General features: G+C 41.5%; 1 protein-coding gene across 1 annotated transcript; it reads left to right on the top strand.

Moving 5' to 3' along the window:
- The first annotated feature begins 48 nt into the window (after window positions 1–48).
- On the top strand, window positions 49–23,044 carry adam28 (ADAM metallopeptidase domain 28). Its single transcript, XM_083643835.1, has 22 exons — window positions 49–173; window positions 2,536–2,624; window positions 2,727–2,803; window positions 3,174–3,249; window positions 3,507–3,583; window positions 4,259–4,445; window positions 6,084–6,146; window positions 7,159–7,230; window positions 8,848–9,017; window positions 9,401–9,482; window positions 10,865–10,998; window positions 11,706–11,883; window positions 17,520–17,609; window positions 18,785–18,980; window positions 19,733–19,838; window positions 20,029–20,185; window positions 20,362–20,442; window positions 20,716–20,803; window positions 21,444–21,549; window positions 21,650–21,737; window positions 21,827–21,922; window positions 22,174–23,044. The coding sequence occupies exons 1-22, from the start codon at window positions 65–67 to the stop codon at window positions 22,204–22,206; spliced, it is 2,355 nt and encodes a 784-aa protein (XP_083499961.1). The 5' UTR covers window positions 49–64; the 3' UTR covers window positions 22,207–23,044.
- The last annotated feature ends 1,421 nt before the right edge of the window (window positions 23,045–24,465 follow it).

The raw sequence follows: 24,465 nt of genomic DNA, 5'->3' as shown, positions 1-24,465 counted from the left end.
AGGGTGTGGCCAGGCGGACACAGGCAACACATGCAGGTAAAAAAGAGAAAGCAGCAGCAGCATTATGATCAGACCTGCTATGTGCTCTGTCACAGTGGCCGTCTGCGCTCGGATGATGACGTACACGCTCCCCCTGTACCTGCTGCTCCTCGCCGCCGGGCTCCAGCCCTCAGGTAAGTCACTGACTGACACTGGATCCTGTGCCGCCTGCTCAGTCAGCACAATGACTAATTAGTAACTAAAGCCTAGGGTGCCATGCGTCTCCCATGGCTCTTCATTCACGGACGCTTTCTTTCACCAGCGTGGTCAGGGTTCCGTGTGGGTTTCCTTCTCAATTGAGGTTTCAAAGAAGTGTTTTAAAAGAGCAGACGAATATGATATATACTGTGTCTTAAAGCAACACCCCACAATGAAAAGTTGTACTGTACTGAAGCCACTGGTGAGTCGGTGTGACTGGTTTTCTCTTGAGTTGTGCTGGCAACCTCCCTGTGTGTTAGTATGGACAAACTTCACCTGTGTTTCCACTGGCATGAGGGTGAGTATGATGACGACACAATTTTCATTTTTGGGTGACCTGTTCCTTTAATCCTGAGCGATGTCCTGGTAGATGATGTGTGTGAAGTATGATGACTATGACAGTCAGTGATCATCATGAGGCAAACAACCACCAGTATAAACAAAATGAATTCATGCAAAAATAATGAAATGAAAACGATACTGTAATATAAAGAGCAGTCTATTGACGCACTGACAGTGTTGGGCAGTAATATATTATTCAGTAATGTAAGGGATTGCAATTTCCAAAATGGTAATAATATCACAGCTACTAATCCAAGTAACTTCAGGTTACTGCATTACTTTCTCCAGTGCTGGGCTGGAGATAGGTCTGTGTCTGCGAGACTATTGCATTGCCAGAACATGATTCGTTGTTTGGTCTAGGTAGGCCAATAAATAGAAAGTAGGCTATTGGCTGATTGTTCTAATGTAATAAAATGGATTCAGTGCTAAAAGGAGCTGACCAAACAGTCACTTTTTCGGAAGGGGGGTAGCGAAAGTAATATATTAAAATAATTAGTATATAATTACTTTTGATACCAAGTAATAACTAATTTGATGACTTTTTAAATGAGTAATAAGGAATGAGTAACTTATTACATTTCCTGATTAGTTTGCCCAACACTAATGCAGAAAACATCTCAGACCAAATGTATTATGGCCTAAGACTTTTGCACAGTACTGTAACTTACATCACTTTGATTCCATTAGCTGTGAGGTTTATTATTACAAATTTACATCATAAAGATTTGCCAGAATCAAAACATGGGCCATTATTTGCATTATGTAGTACCGTCCTCTCCCTGACATCACTGATACTGATCATTTACTAGCATAAGACGCACGTCAGACAATAAATGTGTCTGCTTGTGTGATACATACTAAGGAAGGAAATGTCTTCTGTGGCTTCACACCAGAGTTGATGCAGTAGTCTTCCCACCCAGCACTCTGAAATAGGCCACAACCGGCCACAACACTTCCAAAGAACAGATTCTGCTTCGACTGACTGCATATCCTGTCAGCTGATCTATAAGGACAGGTCTCTGTAAATGCATTGGTCGAAGGTGGACTTTGGTATCACAACAAAGCCACGCCCCTCTCAGGTGCCACTGCGTACCTGGCCCACAGAGAGCAGTGACTCGGGCATGATCATGAGACCAATCATCCCCTGGTCAATACTGTCCACCGCCGGCTTTTGCAACAGTTTCCTGTGACCATATGACTCAGACGCATAGGGGTTATATGAGTGTCTTGAATATGTTTTGTGATGTGTCATTAGCGGATCACATCACATGCCAAATCAAGCAAATGTGAAACTGTGAACAATGTAAATTTCCATCAAATTTGCATCACCTGTATGACTGTGTTCCTCAGTGACTAATACTGTGAAAGACCACTCACAACATATCAACTACAGTAGATACTACTGTATTATACAGTACAACCATAATACAGCACTTATAATTGGATGAATGAAAGCATTACAATGCCACACAAAGCCTTCTGTTCTCTACTGATAGGGCTTATCAATGGCTCCTTTGACCGATAAACCGTTTCCATGACTGGGCCACAGGTACCGTGTTGTTAGTGAACACACTTCATATCAATGGGCCATGGATCAGCAGGCATAGACAGCACAGCCCATAATCACTGTACAGGTTGGTTGCCCACGGGCTGAGAGGAGCACAGTCCAAACGAGCTGAGGGCGGACGGTTCAGTAGGAATTCCTCCCTAATCTGCCCTGAAGAATGTCAGCTACATAATGTAGTGTTATTATTATGATGTTAAAATGCAATACATACTGGAGCCAACGTTGAAGGTCATCTTTCAGTTCCTCTAAAATGGGGAGGATCCGGTCTCTTGAGGACCTTAATTTGTCTACTTTACAGTGTTTCCCAAACTGTGGAAACATATATATATATATATATATACATATATTATATTATATTGTAATGTGTCATGTGTTTTCTCTCTCCACAGTCAGTGCTGGCCCTAATCTTGACGGGGTGACAGACTATGAGGTGATTCGACCCATCAGACTTCACACAATAAGAAGGAGAGATGCAGAGGTACATTTGTCTACTGTGTCTTCTTCCATATCTAACATATAATAAACTGCGTACTGATGCACAACAAACTATGATGTCATCTCATGTGTTTTCCCTCCACAGCACTTGAGGCCAGAAACGATGAAGTATGCCATGACGGTGGGAGGGAAAGACATTGAAATGCATCTAGAGAAAAATAAGTAAGTCCTCACTTCCTCCAAGGAATTGGAAACCTTCATGAAAAACTGACAAATAATGAATATTAAAATAACCAAAAACAAACAGTTTACACGCGTTTATAAAGAATTACTAAATGATTTAGCCTTTGTTTGACACTTTGCACGTGTTAATTTTGACTATAGGTCACACATTCTTGAGAACGGAGACAAACTTCTTCATTTTGAAGTACTGTATATCAGCATACTTCAGATGACGTAAAGCACAGTTCCTGTTAAAACCACAGCTCCTTTTTTAAGAGTCCATTTTCCAAATGTGTGATTGTGTGAAAATCTATGAGACATTGAGGTGACATGGCCTAACACTTCTATTTGGGTATCTTTCCATCATCAGTGAATTACTTTCCAAAGACTACAGTGAAACGTACTACCTAGAAGATGGTACACCCGTCACCACGACGCCTGACATTGTAAGTTGTCTGCAACCATTATAGTCACATTGTACATTTTACATGAAATACATGTATATTGTAGTGTAGTAGTAGGTTGCTTCATGTGTGATCGGATAGATCCTCAAACAGCTCGAAAGCGGTTCCGTTAGGCTTACAGCATTCCTGTGACAAGATAACCATCATGTAACAACAAGATGCTAGGAGAAGATTTAGAAGAAGAACTAAGGAGAGAGACTGATGGCATTTTTTCATCATCTCATCACTGTCTTCCCCAGGATCACTGCTACTATCACGGCAGGATTGTGAACGATAATGAATCGACGGCCAGCATCAGCACTTGTGATGGACTCAGGTGAGTTGTCCCCCTGGCCGGATCACAACTGTCTCTATGTCATCCAAACCATATCAGACAGTCAATCACACACACAGTACTGTACAATAACACATGAGATGTAGATTGGGGTTTTAGTTTGAGTGAAATCTCAGTGGGCGGAACCTAACAACCACAGTTTTTCTGGCTAAAGGCCCAATTATACATTAAAGACGGAGATGGACAGAGCCTTCTGTCCGTACTCTGCGTTCATTTTGTGCGTTTTCTGTCTGTCCTCTGAAAGCTTATGGATACGCATGAAACCCAGCAGAACCACACACGCACTCACACATTTGACTCTCTACTGCCCACTGTTGGATGTATTGCTTAACATGATACCAACGTGAAAGACGCATGGAAGTATGTGGGCAGTGATGATTACACCGTTTGAAACAGACGCATTTATTTTCGTATGAAAATGGAGTATAATTGGACCTTAAGTAGGCTAACATCATAGTTGAAACAAGAGAGGAGGTGCTCGCAATTTGAGCACAAAGGATCAAAATGTTTCACAGTGCAAGTTAGCTCACCGCGCAAGTTTCACCGCGCAAGTTAGCTAACTTGCGTGGTGAAAATCAAGGCGTTTTACTGCCTCCAGAGCAGCTCTCCCTCTGTGTGAAGTGTTTGTTAAAACAACAACCAATGCTGTTGGTTTAGGGGATATTTCAGGACGTCTGCCCAGAGGTACCTGATCGAGCCCCTGTCCGCTGAGGACGAGGGGGACCATGCAGTGATGAAGTACGATGACGCCAAGCAGAACAAGCCCATGGTGTGTGGTGTCACCAACACCACCTGGAGCGACGACTTCGAACCCCCAACCGGCCGCAGCCGCTCCAGATCCTTGGTAACAACATGGAACCCTCCACCTTTTTGCTTACTTCATACTTTATGATGGTGAAATGTAACATTAACAAACATGCTGCAAAAATATAAAATTTCATGTCATTTAGTAGCAGTGTTGGGCAAGTTACTCAGGAAGTGTAATTAGTTACTTATTACTGATTACTCCTTAAAAAAGTAATACAATTACTTTAGCCTACTTATTACTGGGTTTCAAAAGTATTTTGTTACATTACTTCGCCAGTTCCGAAAAAGTGCCATACAACCTGTTTAACCAGCTCCTTTTACAACTGAATCCACTTTACACAATAACAATAATTAACCTTACAGCAGGAGTCAACATTAAGCCAAACTGCAGACGTTTTATTGATTTGCCTACCTAGTACAAAAAAATGTATTACCTTCTGGCAACGCAGAAGCCTCACATAGCCAGACCTATATATCTCCACACTGCGTTTTAGCGCTGTGACAGTGCTGGAGAATGTAATGCAGTAACTTGAAGTTACTTGGCATTTTCTTATTTCTATAGACAGTTTTAACTTTTTACTGCTAGTACTGTACAATAGTGTATCGCAGGGATCATGATGTATTTGTGTAGTCGGAAGGCGGGCATGTTGGAGCTTCAGGGGAAACGTGAATGGGGATTTTGCTTAATGCGTAAAATAAGGTCTGTCATTAACAAAAGTGTATGGGTGTGGTCATTTGTGTTCAGCAGGATAATCTTAACAAATGTGAATTACTTTTATAACTTTTGAAGCATTTTCTGAAAATCGCGTTAAAAAAACGCATATATGTTTCAAAAGTCATAAAAGTGATTCACGTTTGTGAAGATTATTATCCTGCTGAACACAAATATGACTCCCATACACTTTTGTTAACCACAGACCTTATTTTATGCATTTAAGTGAAATCCCCATTCTAAAACCCCATTCACTTTTCCCCTGAAGATCCAACATGCTACTTCTCTACTACTCATTCCTGCGGTGCTCTATAGGACAGGACTGACAATTCCGTGAAAACCGTCTATAGTGATCGGCCTCGTTCTGCCTTGTTTTAATATGTAGGTCACTTTGACTACTACAAACAAACAAGTTCAGCTGCATCTCACCTGAAACAAGTTGAACTGCATCTCACCTTGTTGGCACCATTTAGATTAGATCAGGGGTTTTCAAAGTCTGAGGCTGTGGGCCTATAGTGCTATTCAAATGTATTTTTTAACGATTGCATATGCGGGCTCGCATAGGCAGCTCGGCCGCTGCGTGACCTTGCCCGCAGCTCGGCTGCTGCGTGGCCTCGCCTGCTCTATTGGCATGCACAGCGCACAATTGCTCAACTTTGCATCACTTGACATTACTAACTGATGACATCACAATTGCTCAAGTGACCATCACTGATCACATCATGGAGTGCTCGAGTGACAGTGAGAGAAAAGTAGAGTCTGATAATAACATAGACACTGTGACATCATCAGGGACATCATAATTGCTCGAGTGACCATCACTAATGACATCATCGAATGATCAAGTGACATCACTCAGCGCACAATTGCTCAACTTCACATCACTGAGAGATTGCCCACTTGCCCCTTTTATATAGATAGAAGATAGACAAATCTTTGTCTGATTTATGTTTTGTCTTCTAGGGCCCAACGCTTTTCCAGCAGCAGAAATACCTTGAGCTCTACCTTGTGGCTGATAACCGTGAGGTAAGATATGCTTATGAATATATTTCCTAAAGAAAACTTCTTTTAGTCTACTAATTTGCACAAATGGGAGGGGATTTACTACCAGATGCTATGTCAAATTGCAGACACCCGACATGATCAAAATTGCCCTCCTGGGGCCGTATCCACAACCATTCAGTCTTCTCAGAGAGCTCACTTTAGCATAAAAGTCCTTAGCAAGGACTCCTAGCTTAGGAATGATTTAGGAAAGTTCTCTCAACAACTCTGATCAGTAGAACAAGAACCTTTATTTTATTGAGGAGATGTGGTTGACACCGTTGCTGTGATGCTCTCTTTGAACGCTGTCATTGGTTGATCAAGAAAAACCAACACGTCTCTTTTTGTCATCCAGAATGACATAATTACATGAGAGTCGCATCACCCTAAATTGCCACTGCTGCACTGTTTGCCTGTTGCTAAATATCTTAACATTGTTGTGATCACTTTCATAATAATTGTACTCAATGCATCTTTTCTGCATCTTTCAACCATTTTGTCCTCTCGTTAAGAAACTCCTAAGCTCCTTTTCCACCTTAGGACTTCTCTTTAAGGGCTAAGGTGCTGTGTGAATAATAGATTATCTTTACTAGTCTTACTTTGAAGGGGAAATTCTTAGAAAACGTCATCACTCTCACAAACGTCATCACTCTCAGAGGTTTTTTCTCTTCCTTTTTGTTATTTTTTCTCACCACTAGAACCAATACATAAATACCTAGTACTAGGAAGCTTTGTGGATATGGCCCCTGATGTGGCCCGCCCATCTGTGGCTGCCAGCAGATCGAAACAAACGCTATCATGCATTATTTAGCACCCATTTGGCCCAGGTCTGATCACAGTCACACACTGTTATCGTACCCAAAGTCACTCCATACATCTCATATCAGCATAAATCACCATGATAAGTCATGATTCACGAGGAATCAAGTGGGCGGCTGTTAGTTATAGCTGTGAAACAGGATGTGACCTCATCTGATGTGACGACATGATGTTTCAGTACGTGAAGTGGAAAAGGGATCGGACGGAGCTGAGGAAGCGGATCTTTGAAGTCGTCAACTTTGTCAACATGGTGAGTCACTGCTGCAACTTGCCTTGACTATGTAGGAGCATACGGCCACAGCTGGTGCAACTATTTTGGGGGAAATTCCTAGCCAGGCCAGTACAGACATATCCCCCCCACCACTCACTTCTTTTGGCACATCTATTTCTGACATAGTTGTGTCATTGTTCTCTCTTGTTAATGTCACGACTTGGACTTGAGTCAGACTTCAATCACATTTGAATTGCCTGTGACTTGGCTTTTCTGGTGATTTGGGACTTGAATTTGCCTTGTACTTTGATGACTTTGCGGTTTCTAAAGTGACTTGAAAGTGATGATATTTGTTCCACTATGTTCTAGTGAAAACAGAATTTAGACTAGACGACTGAATGACTGAATTCTGTTTTCTGAAGTTGTATGGAACAATTACATTTATTGACGTTGAAACTGATTCTAGAAATCAAACTCATGATGCTCTTACTATATTGCTTTGAAAAGTCCTAGATTTTAGTTTTTTTTTAAAGATATTAACTTGATACGGGACTATTGATTTAATCTGACTTGCTGTTCTACCTAAAGCTTAGACTTGAGACTTGACATGAATGACATGGACTTGACTTGGTAATCTATATTTAGACTTGGGCCTTGACTTGAAACCTGTGCCTCAAGAGATTGATTGAGATTGATTTGAGACTTGAGCAGAGTTGACTTATGCAATAGCGTAAACATTTCCAGACTGATTTCAGAGTTGTTGCTTAAGATTGTGGAGGAAAAACACCTCAACTGTCAACTGTCTCAACTGTTGTCACCCACAACATTTTCAGGCTGACATTAAGGCAAGGCAAGTTTATTTGTAGCACATTTCATACACAGAGGCAACTCAAAGTGCTTTACATAAAATGTATTAAAAAAAAAGAGCATACAGAAATAAGAAAGATTGCAAAGTGAAAAAGATAAGACAGTGTGTATGTAAAGGAAGCAAATTGTATTACATAAAATTAAATTAAAACGTAAAATAGAAAGATATTTTACACCCTTAAAGGAAAAACTATAACTGTTGTCTGCATTCAGAAATCACTTTTGCCAGATGAAGGTCTTGTGACCGAAACGTTGCCAATAAAAGTCTGAAGTGAAGTCAGTGTGCGGGATTTTTCCTCTCTCAACTTACCTGATGCTCCGATGCACCTGACGCACACGGTTTGTGCAGAGATCACCCCTCTTCTACGTACACCCTTAAAGGAAACATATAATTCTAGAATAAAGACGTTACCTTTCTTTTTACAGTATTTCCAGTCACACTAATGACATGCACCATTATTATGTAAATTACTCATCTATATATTTTTAAGGTACAACAAACTGATGTAGGTTATGTTAAGATTCTTTTAAAGGCACAAAAGCATAAATTCATGTTTTCTCCTGAGAATATAATTGGGTTTTTGCTTATATTGGTGGTTGTTTATCTCGTGATGCTCGCTGACTGGAGGTACAGCCACATTACTATTTACAACTACAGGTGGGCAGGAGAGAAATGTTTGTGAAATGAATATTCCTGTGTGAAACTGCGTGTCAGCCCAGTGTAGATGTACTTGTAACTTTTCTCACCACTGCTTGAGCTGGAGAACTCCTCTTGGTTTTGGCCTGCAGGTGTACAAGCCACTGAGGACCTTCATAGCCCTGGTGGGGCTGGACGTGTGGTCCAGCGGAGACCTGATCTCGGTGACCCCGCCGGCCGGGGCCACGCTGGGGGCCTTCAGGGACTGGAGGAACACTGTGCTGCAAAAGCGGCAAAAGCACGACAACGCCCATCTCATCAGGTCAGAAAAGGCTCTGCACCTGCAGAGCAATGCGCTACTACAGGCTATATAGCAGCTCCTTACATAGCCTGAAGAAGTCATACATTTTCTCAATTTAAGACCTTAAAATGTCAGTTACTTATTTTCTCCACTATGTAGAGTAATGCAGGACAGGGTTAATACTAGAGAGTTTATCTTCTTATCTTTTATTTTGGCTTTTTAAATTGTCCTCAAATTCATTTCCAGGCGGTTTTAAAAAGGTCTTCGAAAGCATATAAATTCTCAAGAATTTTAGAAAGAAGTCTAACAAATAGGGAGATGGATGGATGGATGTGACATGGTTTCTCAATTTATATTTCCATGTTGTATGCTATTTTTCACATTTTTGGTCCCATGTGTTTCAGTGGTATTGACTTTGAAGGAGCAACAGTGGGACTGGCTTACATTGGGACTGCCTGCTCACCTCACTCTGTCGGAGTCATACAGGTAAGCTGGGAAGACTTGTTCCATCTCTAATTTGGACGCGACGCCTCTTCTACACCATACTACTTTTGATTGCTTGTAATGTCGGCACCCTGTAAGTGTGTGTCCCTGTCCCTGTCCTTGTCCCTGTCCCTGTCCCTGTCCCTGACCCACTTCCCCATTTCTGCAAAAAGAAAGGAAAAAAACAGTTCTCTGTCTTATTTGTCTTGCTAAATATTAGGTGAATTGTGAAATTGGGTTGCAAAAGTGTAAGGAGTATCAGACTTCTTGCATGCAATTATATGACAATCTAATGTCAACTTAGGTTTGTAAACCATAAACTGTTTTTACACAGTTTCATCTGTCTATTTGAAAAAGTGGTATGGTTTCAATTGAAGTGTTCATTGGAAAATATACATTGAAAGTACTATCTGAAGTTTTCCATTCAATATCTGTGCAATGGTGGGAATCGCTTCTGTAGTAAAAAAAAGTCCCTTGCTATCTATCGCTCAATGAGGAAACAAAAGTTAAATTTTATGCTCATTTTACGGAACGTCTAGATGATGTTGTACGAATATAGAGGAAACTGTCAGTGAATACACAAAGCATCAGTGATAAGAACTGTTGGTTCTTATTACTGATGACTACTGAAAATCAGGAAACAAAATGTATGGTGTAAATAGATCTTTTTAATTTGCTCCTAATGAAACATTAAAGGAGTATTATGGATTTTTTTATGTGGGGTTGTATGAGCTACTTTTATGAGGTACTTCCCAGTTTGCAGAAATGGAGACTGGCCGCATCAGGCAAGTAGAGCTGTCTGCTGAGTGTGAAGGGGGCCATGAGCAAAAAATAAAAAAATAAAAGAAAGCTTCCATACTGCTCACCTGGCGTAATCCAAGTCTCCACAAGCCCTGAGATACCAAGTTGACTTTAAAAGATGTCATTTACATCATGTTTTTATCTGAGATCTGAGCCAGGTGCTATAAGAAGAAATAGAAGTGAGCTTCCAGCTGCATATCGCTATATTTAAGATAAAAACCGGGTGTAACTTTTTCTTTTCATGTCAACTTGGCATCTCGGCTTGTGGAGACTTGGATTACGCCAGGAGAGCAGTATAGAAAAATGTTATGTATTGTTTTTATTTACGTTTTTGCACATGGCCCCTTCACACTCAGCAGACAGCTCTACTTGCCTGACGCAGCCGGTCTCCATTTCTCCAAACTGGGACCGCGCCGGCTGCATTCTACTGCATGTAGTACACTGACTGTATGCAAGTACCTCATACAACCCCACATGAGAAAATCGGAACTATCCCTTAAGCTAAGGCATGCTTGCTTTAAAATAAAAATAAAATAAATCAAAAGGAATCCACACACATTGACTGATGTTTGGCTGCTTCTCAGGATCACAACACCAGGGCCATTGCAGTAGGAGCCACACTGGCTCATGAGATGGGCCATAACCTGGGCATGGACCATGATGACTCCAGTGCCTGTGCTTGTGCTGGCGACAGCTGCATCATGGCTCCAGCCCTCAGGTGAGAACAAAGTCAAAGATCATGGTTGAAGAGATATTAATACTGTAGGACTCAGGAGGGCTACGGCCTTCAAAGGCAGGTACAACAAAGCTGTGAGAAGAGGTGATCTTTGGTGGAAAAATGGGGAAATGCAAAAATAAACTTGTGGGGGGCTAGTTCAGTGAAATAGCCTTTGATAAAAGCTTTTTAATCATATGAAGAGTGCCTTGGATATGCTTTTTTTTCTTCATTATCACGGTTGCAGGTAGGTCATACAGTGACCGACAAGAATACAGTGTTTTAGAAGGACATTTATGAGATCTCGGAATGTAACACTATGGAACATTTGTTGATATATGAGGCCGATATTGGCTTTTCATTGTGACAGTTTCCTGTCTCTACTGGCACATTCTTTTGTTGTTTTCCTTTTGTCTGTTTCTGTTTTTAGATATGTGCAAAGGAATAAATAAATAAATACAAATTCAAAAGATTGCACAACACCTTAATACAAATCTATCTATCTATCTATCTATCTATCTATCTATCTATCTATCTATCTATCTATCTATCTATCTATCTATCTATCTATCTATCTATCTGCAAAGATATGAATGTCTATCAGCGACTTAAGATTATAAAAGTATTGTTATCAGTATCAGCCTTCAAAAATCCATATCAGTTCAAAGAGTGTGGTGACCTTGGAGTTGAAATTGTGTTGTTTTTCTCAGCTATGACATTCCTAGGTCTTTCAGTAGCTGCAGCAGTAACAACTATGAGCGCTACCTGACGTCTCGCAGCCCCGGCTGCCTGCTGAACAAACCCGACTACAAAACTCTGGTGACTCTTCCGGTCTGTGGGAATGGCTTTGTGGAGACAGGAGAGACGTGCGACTGCGGCACTCTGCAGGTAAATTAACCAAAGAGGCATTCCCAAGATTCCATTGACTTCAGTTTTCATATTACTAGTGGACACGTGGGAGTTAGACCCCCCTTAAGACCCCCCCCTGGTCTGGAACACAGTGGTCTCCAAAGCCTCCGGGACACACTCAAATTCACTTACAGTATGAGTATGTAAAGAATTGGTGATTTCACCAGTCTCTTCTTCTTCTTCTGTGGTGTTTTATGGAAGTTGGCATCCTTTATGTTGCACTACCGGATCCATCCACTGTTTCTCTACATTCTGTAAAACCCGATCACTTGGTCTCTCCTCTCCTCTCCCTCCTCTCCCAGTGTCGAGCACTCAATGATGATATCAGTGAGTGATGTCATCAGTGATGATGTCACCACATGATGTCATTGCTCGAGTGACATCACATCATTAGGTAATTAGGGCAATCATTAGGGAATTAGGGCAAATAATCGGCCCTAATTACCTAATTAAAAAATCCGCCTCCGTTAGTCACCCGCAGGGGTGCTCTTTACACTTCCTGAAAGATTCAGCAGCCCGGCACACGTACAGTAAAATGGCATAGCTGAGGCCGAACACTCTCACACACAGACAGACACTGCATTCTTATTATAGGAATTCAGTTGTATTCTTCACTAAGAAATGTAAGAGTTTCAAGAACAAATATATCCCTCTTGTTATGAAGTGCAAGTTGTGTGCTGCCTCGGCTGTAAGACTAATCCAGCAGTGCTTCACGCTTGCAAGCACCCTTCGTAACTGGAGTGTTCTCTCATCTGATGTGAGAATATACAGTAGGATGGAAACCCTCTTCCTTCTTATCTGACTTGCCTGGCCACCATGCATGAGATTCAGCATCATTGTTAGTGTTGTGATAGCCTCGACCAGACTCAGCCTGCTTCTCATGCTGAGTCTCAGAGTAGGACGCCGTGTTTTCACTGCGGGCTCCATTTGCAACGTCCCTACTTTTTCATACTGTACATGTAGCAATCACAATAAAACAATACTTGCACCTTAAATACAAGGTTGTTGTCCGTCGAGTCAGGCTATTCGTGTTTCTGCTTCTCAGGCTGAGTCTCACTTTGAGGCTAGTGTTGTGAAATATTAGTAAATTGGGTAAAAATCTTTTCATTGCCTCGCCTAACCTACAAATATATATTACGTTGGCAAAACGTCGGGACTCGAGTGGTAGCATAACACGGTTACATCGCTGATCTGCTCAGTGCAGTCGTCCGTGGTCTCGGAGATCAGAGTCCAAGACCTGCTGTGAGAACCCTCCTTTGTGAACTAGTTTATTGAATGACACTTATTTTAAAACTGCGTAATAGAAAGGATTGTTATGCCTATTTCCATTTATTTGAATACAAAAATACAAATGCAAATAACTTGCTGCCTCAAAACATACAGATACACATGCAAATACTGGGCTCTCTGCACATCCCGAATAGGGAATAAATCCCAGGATGATCAGTTAGACTCTTAGACTTAGACTTAGACTTTTAGAGCGAGGGTTATCCATGTGTCGAGTTTTAAACTGGAACTCTGTGTTCCGTTCTGACACGTCTGCGTCTAGGTTAGTACTTCTTGGTAGTAGACTGAATGGTTCTTCTGCCTCGTCCTGACTAGTTTCTCTGCCCAGAGGAAACCTGTGAAGAAATCTGCAGAATACCTCTGACGTGCACCAACACATACCCAGGACCATTTGTCTCTCTTATGCTCCAACAAAACATGGATGTCAAGTAACGCAATCAACCGCAAATGACAGTTTAAAACTCTTGTTTACTACACCACGGGATGGCTTATATTGTTACAGTGGACATGAAAAGTTTACACACCCTCATTTCAGGCCATAAGGAGATAAAGAAAACTAGGCAGCGTGAAAGGGTGTGTGGAATTTTGATGTATTTTGTACACTTCAGCTTGACAGCACAGCACAATAAGTCAAAATTATCAGTCACGAGATGCGTTCATTTCAGTGAGTTCTGCAGAATCTGTGAATCTGTTCAGACCTGTTAGTGGGATAAGACAAAAAAAAATTAGAAGATGAAACTGCAAGCTTCTTGCAATATTGAAATTGTAGTCAAAATTATTTTAATTTGTTTGTTTTGTTAAATTGTGTAGCCCTCTGCTCTCGCACAACTACTACTCCTGTTCATAAAACCTTTGTTTTTTTATAGTCACTGCAGGACTTAAAAGTTAATATAGTTTTATGATCATCTGCGGGATGCATTGATGGATGCATTTAATATCAATGCAGAGTTTTTAAACGAACCAAGTTATCACCAATATTCCCTATGGAATGTTCTCGTGGTACTTGAATGAAGTATCACAGGACAAGCACATGCTGTGGTGACCATATACAGAAGACGTGATGTACAGACAGTACCACAGACTCACGTTGTTTTATGGTTGTGTAGTCATATAGACAGGAAGTGAGACTCAAGTAAGAAAGAGGCAGTCTGGAGCACACGCGGTCAAAGTTGAGCAATTTAATAAGGTGCATGCAGACTAACGTTTCGACACAACACACTGTGTCTTCCTCAGAGTCAAACAGAGACATGGCATAGATCAGAGGTTCTCAAATGTTTTTCAGCCAAGGACCCCTTACAAGATAGAAAATATACCGGGGACCCCCTCATTCTGATTTGTGATTTTGGGCTAAGCTTAATTGTTTCCACGGTAACGTGCTTGACTTTTAATTTGATAGGTTTGTTATTAGAATGTAATCCATGAACCATTTTAGATTGAAAGCATAAACTATTTTCATTGAACTATGAAGATTTTGCAAAAAAAAAATATATATATATTTTTTTTTTATTACATTACATTTACATTACGTCATTTGGCAGACACTTTTGTTTTGTCCAAAGCGACTTACAATATCACAATTTGTCAACAGTACAGAAAACCACTATGCAACACAATCAATGACAGCCAAGATATTTTGATAGACTAGCACCATGTAGGAAGTAGTTTGAGAAGGAATAATTAACATGTAGCATTTTATTTTTTAATTACATTTTTTTTTTTTTTTTTTTTTTTACTTGAAAACTTTTCGCGGACCCCCTGGCAAAGTGCCACGGACCCCTGGGGGTCCGCGGACCCCCATTTGAGAACCACTGGCATAGATGACAGGTTTAAATACTCCCACCATGAAATAAACCAAGTCTTGGTGGGGCAAGGTTAATACATCATCAACACACAGCCAATGAAAAGTTACCACACAGCCTACTCAAAGAACAAAAAAAGGTAAATACATAAGCAATACATTGGTGCAAAATACAATGAGTGCAAGGCAATAAAAGCATCAATAAACACAACACAGAATCATCACAAGAAACAGGATAAACTGTTGTCTTCATTAAGACCAAAGGGCTCGATAGTGTTCAAGGTGAAAATCCAAAAGGCTTCTCTACGGAGGAGTTTATTCACAATAGCGATGTTGTGATTGCTTCTTTCTGACTTGTTCACTCAGTCCCACTTCTGAGAGGCAGCGGCTGTTCCCTCTTTGTTTTATGGTTGTGTACCACCACAGCCATTATGGTCCGTTACCACAGCTTTATTGTCCTGTGATGCCTGAATCATAGGGAGACCGCATGAATATTTGTCAAAGGGAAATCTACACGAGCTGAAGTAAACGCTGTCACTGAAAGGCATTTTAGAAAAAGAGTAGAGTCCGCACACTGCTGAACAAGATGTCTCCCAGACGGATAGATTTATTTCTTGACGTTTCGGTCTCACACGACCTTCTTCAGACCTTCACGACCTTTCTGAAGAAGGTCGTGTGAGACCGAAACGTCAAGAAATAAATCTATCCGTCTGGGAGACATCTTGTTCAGCAGTGTGCGGACTCTACTCTTTTTCTACATTGTTTGACCCCTTGTCCTGCACCTGCAATTTTGACTGGATGTGCGCACTCTACGCTCTTTTGTACTGAAAGGCATTTTGAATTGGAAATCAAAAGTAAACCCCCGAGTTACTCCACTGTTGTGACAACTGATTCAAGGACAGCAGTTGCAGACGTACATTTGGGTCGACCCACATAATCTCGAACCAGCAAAAACTTTGACATGTTTCAAATCAGTATCACCTAACAAAAATGAATTTGCTGAAATCATGGAACATATTGATTCAACACTACCTTCCACTATCTTAACTCTCAGTGTACAATGTGAAAGTTGCTATTGTACAGGCGTGGTGGCCAAGTGGTAAGGCGTTGGTCTTGTAAACCAAAGATCATGGGTTCGAACCCCATCCATGCCTCTCTGACAAGCTGTGTTCTTTAAGCAGTGATGAGTCCAGAGTTGGACTCACGTTGCAGTTTGAATCACAAAGAAAAGCTGAGTTCTGGTAGCTGGACTTTTACTTGAAAATGTTTTCAAAGCCTTGACTTGAGTTTGTGTAAATCACTTAGATAGTGGTGAGATTTGTTCCAGCGGACGACTGAATTTAAATGATGTTTTCTGAATTTGAATGGAATGATCAAATTTATTGAAGTTGAAACTGAAGAAATCAAAATCTATATACCGGTAGATATATATTGATATATAGAACTCAAACTCATGTTCGAACCACCAAAAACGTCGACATGTTTTGAATCTCTGAAATCACCAAACGCATTGTTTCAACACTACCTTCCACTATCCTGTGATTTTGTAACTCAGTGTACAATCTGAATCAACTGGTGATACAGGCGTGGTGGCCAAGTGGTAAGGCGTTGGTCTCGTAAACCAAAGATCATGGGTTCGATCCCCGTCCATGCCTCAGCAACAAGCAGGCACTGAGATTTGGGTTTGGACAGATGAAGCCTGTGATAGCATTTCTAGTTTATTGAATGGCCACTAGAGGCTGGCTCCAAAAGGGAGGCATTCCTGTTCACCCCATGTTGAAATGCCTGACTTTACAACAGGATTAAACATGTTTACAGCCTGCTTCAAAAAATGATTTTGGTCTATAGCTAATTTCAGCTTTCATGACAACTGTACGCAGGGTGAATTTTTATATAACTCACCAGTTTAGAATAAAATAGACGATAGAAAAGACTGTTTTGGGCGTGATTGACAGGTTACCTGTCCAGTGATCGCGGACAGGCGGAGCTGCGGCTCTGGGAAACCCCTGATCTCGTGCCGTCTCACTCGAGCTGCGCAAGAACCAAGATGGCAGCAGCCAAAAGGCCAAACTAGAGGCTTCAAAATGTGAGTCCAAAAACCAATGGATGACGTCACGGTGGTCTCTATGGTAACAAGCCGTTGTCCAGATGTTGTCGCAGTTTGCACACAGTGAGACTTACCTTCCATTACCTCGTCATATACTGTGTTGTCATGTAGCCTGAGATTTTGTAACTCGGTGTACAATCTGAATCAAGTGCTGGTACAGGCGTGGTGGCCAAGTGGTAAGGCGTTGGTCTCGTAAACCAAAGATCACGGGTTCGATCCCCGTCCATGCCTCGGTAACAAGCGGGCACCGAAATTTGGGTTTGGACAGATGAAGCCTGTGATAATGTTTCTAGTTCCTTGGATGGCCACTTCAGGCTGGCTCCAAAAGGGAGGCATTCCTCTTTGTTCACCTTCCATTACCTCGTCATATACTGTGTTGTCATGTGAATAATGAGCTTAGGAATTGACTCTGTGTTCATGCAGGACTGCACCAACCCATGCTGCAATGCCACAACCTGTGAGCTGACCCACGGCTCGCAGTGTGCTACAGGAGATTGCTGTGAGCGTTGTAAGGTGAGTCAAATTATTATAGAGGGCCAAAGTGAACGTCACTTCCTGCTTCAGCATGCGTACCAGAGATTTTCATCCGCCATTTATTTTCCCATAGACATTTCGTAAAATGCTTATAAAAAATAGTTTTACTTGTTCAAACCAAAGCTCTCTATAGGCTTCTATTGGATCTGCTGACATAATTCTTGTGATTTTTTTCTCTCGATTTCATTATTTATATCATGCATGCTGCTGTGATGATTTTATGTGCTCCAACTTCCTCAATGCTACAGCCCTCTAGTGGGCATTTGACACACTACAAGCATTAACATATTTCTGTGTTGCTCAAACGAAAATACCAGTAGCTCATACATGAATAAATCACATGTGAGTGAATCACATCTTCACACAAAATTCATCCTGCAGTTTATTGTCACATTTTATCTTTGAAATAATGTAAGCTGTTTAAAACATAATCATGTTATGATATAATCATTCAGAGTTCCCACACCTTCTTAAGCATCACATTCAAGAACCTTTCAAGGACTTTCTAGGCCCAACTCCCAAATGTAAGGACCCAACACGACATAGTTTGAGACACAGACCGATGTTACAGCGGGTTACTGATACAACACTGAGAATTTGAGAACTAGCAGACTTTACACAAGCTCACAAACAACTATTAAAGAGAGAGAGGCTTGAATGTGTGAACACTTCAACTGTGCTCTGTGTGTGATGACAGGCTGTGTGGTCTTACAGCCAGCGGAACATAGCCTATTACTAACGTTAAGTAAAACAAACATCAAAATAACCTAAATTTCTATTCTTGTACAATTACTGTATATCATTTCAAGCACTTTCAGCTCATGCCTATTTATCTCTACTTTCAAAAACTTTCAAGGCCTGGAGTTGTTTTTCTCAAATTCACAAACTTTCAACCATTTCAAGGACCCATGGGAACCCTGAATCATTAATACTTTATGGAAACAATTACATAACACAAACAACCACCAATAGAAACAAAACATAATGTATTGATTTGCCCTTAAAAAACTATTTTCATATAAATTGGACACCACTTGTTATGATGTATACGTCTATACTTATACCATCCTAAAAAGCTGGTTGAACTTCACTCTGCAAACAAAGCAGTGAGTAAAGTCAGTTCAGGTCTTACCTAAAATCCTGGATCTCCACAGATCCTGCCTTGGACCAGGGAGTGTCGCAGGAAGCAGGACGAGTGCGACCTGGCAGAGTACTGCGATGGAAAGAGTGACACCTGTCCACAGGATGTCTTCACCGTGAACGGCCTCCCCTGTGATGGAGGACTGGGCTACTGCTACAACGGCCAGTGTCCACAGAGGGCAGACCAGTGCTTGAGGATGTTTGGGACTAGTAAGTATCCTAGAGCAGAGGTTCTCAAATGTTTTTCAGCCAAGGACCCCTTACAAGATAGAAAATATACCGGGGACCCCCTCATTCTGATTTGTGATTTTGGGCTAAGCTTAATTGTTTCCACGGTAACGTGCTTGACTTTTAATTTGATAGGTTTGTTATTAGAATGTAATCCATGAACCATTTTAGATTTAAAGCATAAACTATTTTCGTTGAACTATGAAGATTTTGCAAAAAAAAAAAATTTTTTTTTTTTTTATTACATTACATTTACATTACGTCATTTAGCAGACACTTTTGTTTTATCCAAAGCGACTTACAATATCACAATTTGTCAACAGTACAGAAAACCACTATGCAACACAATCAATGACAGCCAATATATTTTGATAGACTAGCACCATGTAGGAAGTAGTTTGAGAAGGAATAAGTAACATGTAGCATTTTATTAAAAAAAAAAAAAAAAATGTACCGTACTTGAAAACTTTTCGCGGACCCCCTGGCAAAGTGCCACTGTCCTAGAGGCTGAACCCCCGTCCCTGTAGTAGCAGCAGCAGTAGTACTAGTAATTAGGGATGCACAATATGGATTTCTTCCCCCCCAGCCGATACCGATAACCGATAATTACCTGCTTCTCACATCTCAAGTAAAGTGCATCACTTCATACAAAAATAAAGGCTTTTATAGAAGCAAAAGCCTGCCAAACAGATCCAGCTTGTACTGTATTGACATGTAATCCTCCCTGTCACCAGCTGCTGTAGTGGGCAGTGAGTACTGCTACGACCAGAACAAGAGAGGCCTCTACTATGCCTTCTGTAGAAGGCCCGCCAAGGAGCAGTTCATCCCATGCCAAAAGGAGTGAGTCCCAGCAAATCACAGCATCGTGTTTTTGGTCACATGGTTATCTCCATCTGGATGAGCAGTGTCCGTGAAGTCAAGTATCTAAGCCTTTACTTATGGTTTGTCATCCAGCAGAGTTAGGGTTCTTCATTGATAAAAGAAGAGTATCAATATACTAACACCCCGGTGACCCCTCTTTTCCCTGTAGAGACGTGATGTGTGGCAAGCTCTTTTGCAACGGAGGTCAAAAAAGCGCAAACTATGGCCGTGTGCTCACCTTCGGGAAATGCAAGGCGACTTTCTACGACGACCCGAACAAGGACTACGGCCAGGTGGAGACTGGGACTAAATGTGGGAACGGAACGGTAAACGGGACCTATTTGCTCCTGTCAGGCTTTCTCCACTGTTATTTCTAGCCTTTGTGTCTTTGTAGGTCAAAACCCACCTGTTATGAAATTAGTAGCGGGCAAACGGCACTATGCTTTAAAGTGAGATTAACCAAGCAACCTCTATGAATGTCATTTACTGTCTCCGTTTCTAGGTGTGTCACCAGAATCAGTGTGTGGATCTTCAGACAGCTTACAGAGCAACGAACTGTTCTGCAAAATGCACAGGCCATGCTGTAAGTACAGGCTGCGCTGTCCAGGCTGGCAGCAATCAGAATCACAAGCACACATACTTTAGCCCACATACTTTAGCCCACTGCAGTAAATGCATCTGGGTGAACATTACAAGAGCTTCACAGTGCATGGTGGTACTACTACTACTACTACTACTACTACTACTACTACTACTACTTCTACTACTACTACTACTTCTACTACTAGAAAGCATGTTTGTAGTATTGAAAAATCAGGATGTCAAAATAAAGCATTGTCTGCTTTGTATTCTTCAGGTGTGTAATCACAAAACTCAGTGTCAGTGTGAACCTGGGTGGCTTCCTCCTAACTGTGATTCGAAGGATCCAAGTGTCCTTTCTGATGGTAAGACCTGCCTGGAGTTCTTTTAACAAATATAAGAAATGCGTGCCCGGGTAGTGCCAACATTAGGGTCACAGGTTCGAGCCCCCATGTTCCCTCTGGCTTGGTCGGGTCTGGTCGGTCGGGGTGCCTGTTTGTGGGGAGGGGAACTGGGCTGTTAGATGACCAGAAGCGGCTGGCAAATGCACATGTATCAAAGCTAGAGACGAAACGATATGAAAATTTCATATCACGATTATAGTGACCAAAGTTATCAGTAATATTATCACTATATTGTTAAAATGTCCTGGAAATGTTCGAAAAGTACTGATACATTCATTTAAATCATTTCACCAAGGCTGCACGCCTGCGTCTGAGAGACTGCTGCTAACTTTGGTTGATGATGAACAGTATTTACTGTTTTTCAAAGCGCTGTAATCACAGTAACAACTGTAATCATGGTCACACAGTTTTAATGATAATGAACATTTGAAACGGTATGGTTACGGTAATGGGATTTTATCACGGTTTATCAACGACCGGGGCAGCAGGTGGAATTGGCCAAGTACAATTGGGGAGAAAATGTGAGGGGGCGAACTTGATAAAAAAATATGACATGGGAATCAAATGCATCACTGTGTTTCTTATCGCTTTATTTCTGCAGGGGTCATCACTGCCATCTCAGTGGTCTCTGCGCTGGTGCTACTGGGTGCCATTGCTGGGGCGATAGGTTTCGTCTGGAAAAAACGACAAAGTCCCACGTTGCCGACGTAAGTACAGTAGTAAACCCAACCTGTTGTAGTTCTGGGGGTGTGTCGTTTTGGGAAAGGCTTGAGAACCTGCAGTTGAAGTCTCTCTCCCTTCCAACAGTGCACACACACCACGGAAGCCGACTGTGCTGGATAACCCGACGTACCACCAAAAGCCAGTTCCCCAACAACACACTCCAGTGCCACAGGTGATGCGTTGGAAGTGATCATAATGCATTGAGTTGCAATGTGTCATATCTTAGATTTCAGGCACTGATCAAATCCCCCATGATTTTAGATGGGAAGACCAAAGCCGAAAGGAGCTCCGCCTCCGCCACCTCCTGCAGGGAACAGACCCAAACCCCCCAGCCAGAACTACTTAGCTGCACGTCAGGTAAGTCTCATTACATTACACGCACGTACGCACAGACGCACACACACACACACACACACACACACACACACACACACACACACACACACACAGCCTACTACAGTAGCCCCAATATGACCAAAGTACATGGGAATCTGGAAGCAGGATTATGCGGAGTAGATAGGGGTCCAATGTCCTTAAGTTCTGTTGAATTAAGTTCTCAAGTTACAACTCACAATCAATTAATTCATCCCCCCCCCCCCCCCCCCCAGGGTCTGAGACCAGTACCACCACCCAAGGTCTGATATCTTCCACAGTGCCACCTACTGGAAAACCAAGAGAGTACAAGACTCATCTCTGTCCAATTCCCCCAACGTGGGTCTGCTGGCAACCCGGAACACTAACTTTACATTCCAGGGATCCACTCAAGACCATTGTTGTCCTTTCACAGCAGCGCCGCAGCGCCTAAGCCAAGGCATCAAGGAGCATATTTACACAACTCAGAGGCAAACTGCAGGATGGGCAAACTAAAGACGTTGGGGTTTAAAATGTGTTTATATGTTTCAAGCAAGCCAAGCACAGAGGACTTTTCATCTGTAAAAGGAAGAAGTCTGGAGCAACTCAGGCCATAGGATGCCCTTTATTTAAGGTGCAGAGTAAAAAGACAACGTTTCGACGTCAATGCGTCTTCATCAGTGATTTTGCGTCCCTCCTGTGATGCACCGGACCTGCCTGTCTCTACAGCTGAAGCGCGGTGGGATTCTCTCTTTTTGACTTTTCACCTGTCTTTTAAAATCACACTTTTTTTTTGTCACTGAAGGGTCAAGAGTTGAGCTGGACAAAACTCTGGCCCCAAATATGAGCCATATGTCATTTTGTAATACGCTTTATTTATGTGTCGCAGTCACATGGTACAGAAAACGGCACATATCTGCATTAAGAATCAAACAGTGTTTGACTGGTTTAGTTGATCTGTGTAGGACTGCACATAATGTGGGTGTTGATCATCGCTCATTTCCACCATGTAAATAGATTCCTGCTAAACACATATCGCTGCTTGTCCCTGCTGAGTAGGCCTGTAGGACACACTGTACTGTAATATTTTCTACATGTTGCACTGCATAAAATAATATACATCTGAAACAAAATAAATGCTTTTTTAAATTATTGTGTGAATGTTTTTTTTACCAGGATTTTAGAAAATGCTATACAAATGAATTATTGAGTGTATAAAAGAGTTAATTTGAAACTTCAAAAGATGCAATATGTAAAAAAAATACACCCATCTTAAAGTCTAAATCCCATGTAATGGAGACACCTTATCTGCCCAAATTCAATTCAGATAATACTTCCAACAGATGGTGACATCATCACCTAGCACCAAAGATCAGCCAATAGCAGATGTCGATTTCAGCAGCATGCTTTACAATTAAATGTCAGACTTTTACGGAGATCTGGGTTTGGGGTTAAGTGAAATAAGAAATAACACACAAGTCAAGGCAAATAAAACACTATTTGACTTTTATTGTTTGTTTTTCAAATGATACAGCTATGTAGATAAAGACTTCATGGCCTCGCATGACAAGTATGGTATTTGATGAAAAGATTTCTCTCCTCCCCCTTTTTACACCTATGGAAAGATTCTTTAACAAAGTTTTTACATTCTGCAAGATGTATACGACCTATCAGGATCAGTATACTGTATGTATGGCTCAAGCAAATAAAGCCTTCAAACAATCTTCAACGTCACACTTCAGTTGAATGTAAACCCAAATACTTCAGCTTTAGGAACATTTCCTAGAAGTCTAATGAACATAACGGCAAACAACAATATTTTGGAAACAGTAATGATAGCTTAGATAAATTTGACTGACAGTTAATCCCATTATGCCTGAAATGGGGCACTGTGCTGGCTTCACTCCCTTTACACAGATCTTGACATGTGTGGCCAAGGTGGCATGGCACATGAGCGCAAGTGCCTTGTAAAAAAAAAAGAAGGGTAAATTCACAAGAGAATAGCAAATATTAAAGCTTATTTATTCGTCTTTATTGTACAGAAGTACAGTCGGGAGTGTCGAAGCACCAGGTAAGTTGGTCTTATGTCGTAGAAAGAAAGAAAACAAGTCTTAAAGGGTCGGCGGGTGTGAAGACAAGTGCTCAAACCAGAACAGAGCGGAATACTTCAGAAAGGAGCGACACCGACACCAACAATCTCAACGCTATTAGTGTTAATGGTCCCCAGCCTGGTATGACCACATGTGGTAAAGGGGAAAAAATCAGCCATGGTTGAGATGATTACAGTAGCCTACTGGTAGGCCTTGATCACAGTAGCCTACTGTTAGGCCTTGATTACAGTAGCTTAGCCTACCGTTAGGCTTTGATCACAGTAGCCTAGCCTACTGGTAGGCCTTGATCACAGTAGCCTAGCCTACTGTTAGGCTTTGATGATTGCAGTAGCCTACTGTTAGGCCTTGATCACAGTAGCCTACTGTTAGGCCTTGATCACAGAAGCCTACTGTTAGGCCTTGATCACAGTAGCCTACTGTTAGGCCTTGATCACAGTA

This window comes from Poromitra crassiceps (genome assembly GCF_964638095.1).
Source record: "Poromitra crassiceps genome assembly, chromosome: 10".
Taxonomy (NCBI): domain Eukaryota; kingdom Metazoa; phylum Chordata; class Actinopteri; order Beryciformes; family Melamphaidae; genus Poromitra; species Poromitra crassiceps.
This window is presented reverse-complemented; position numbering and strand designations above follow the sequence as displayed.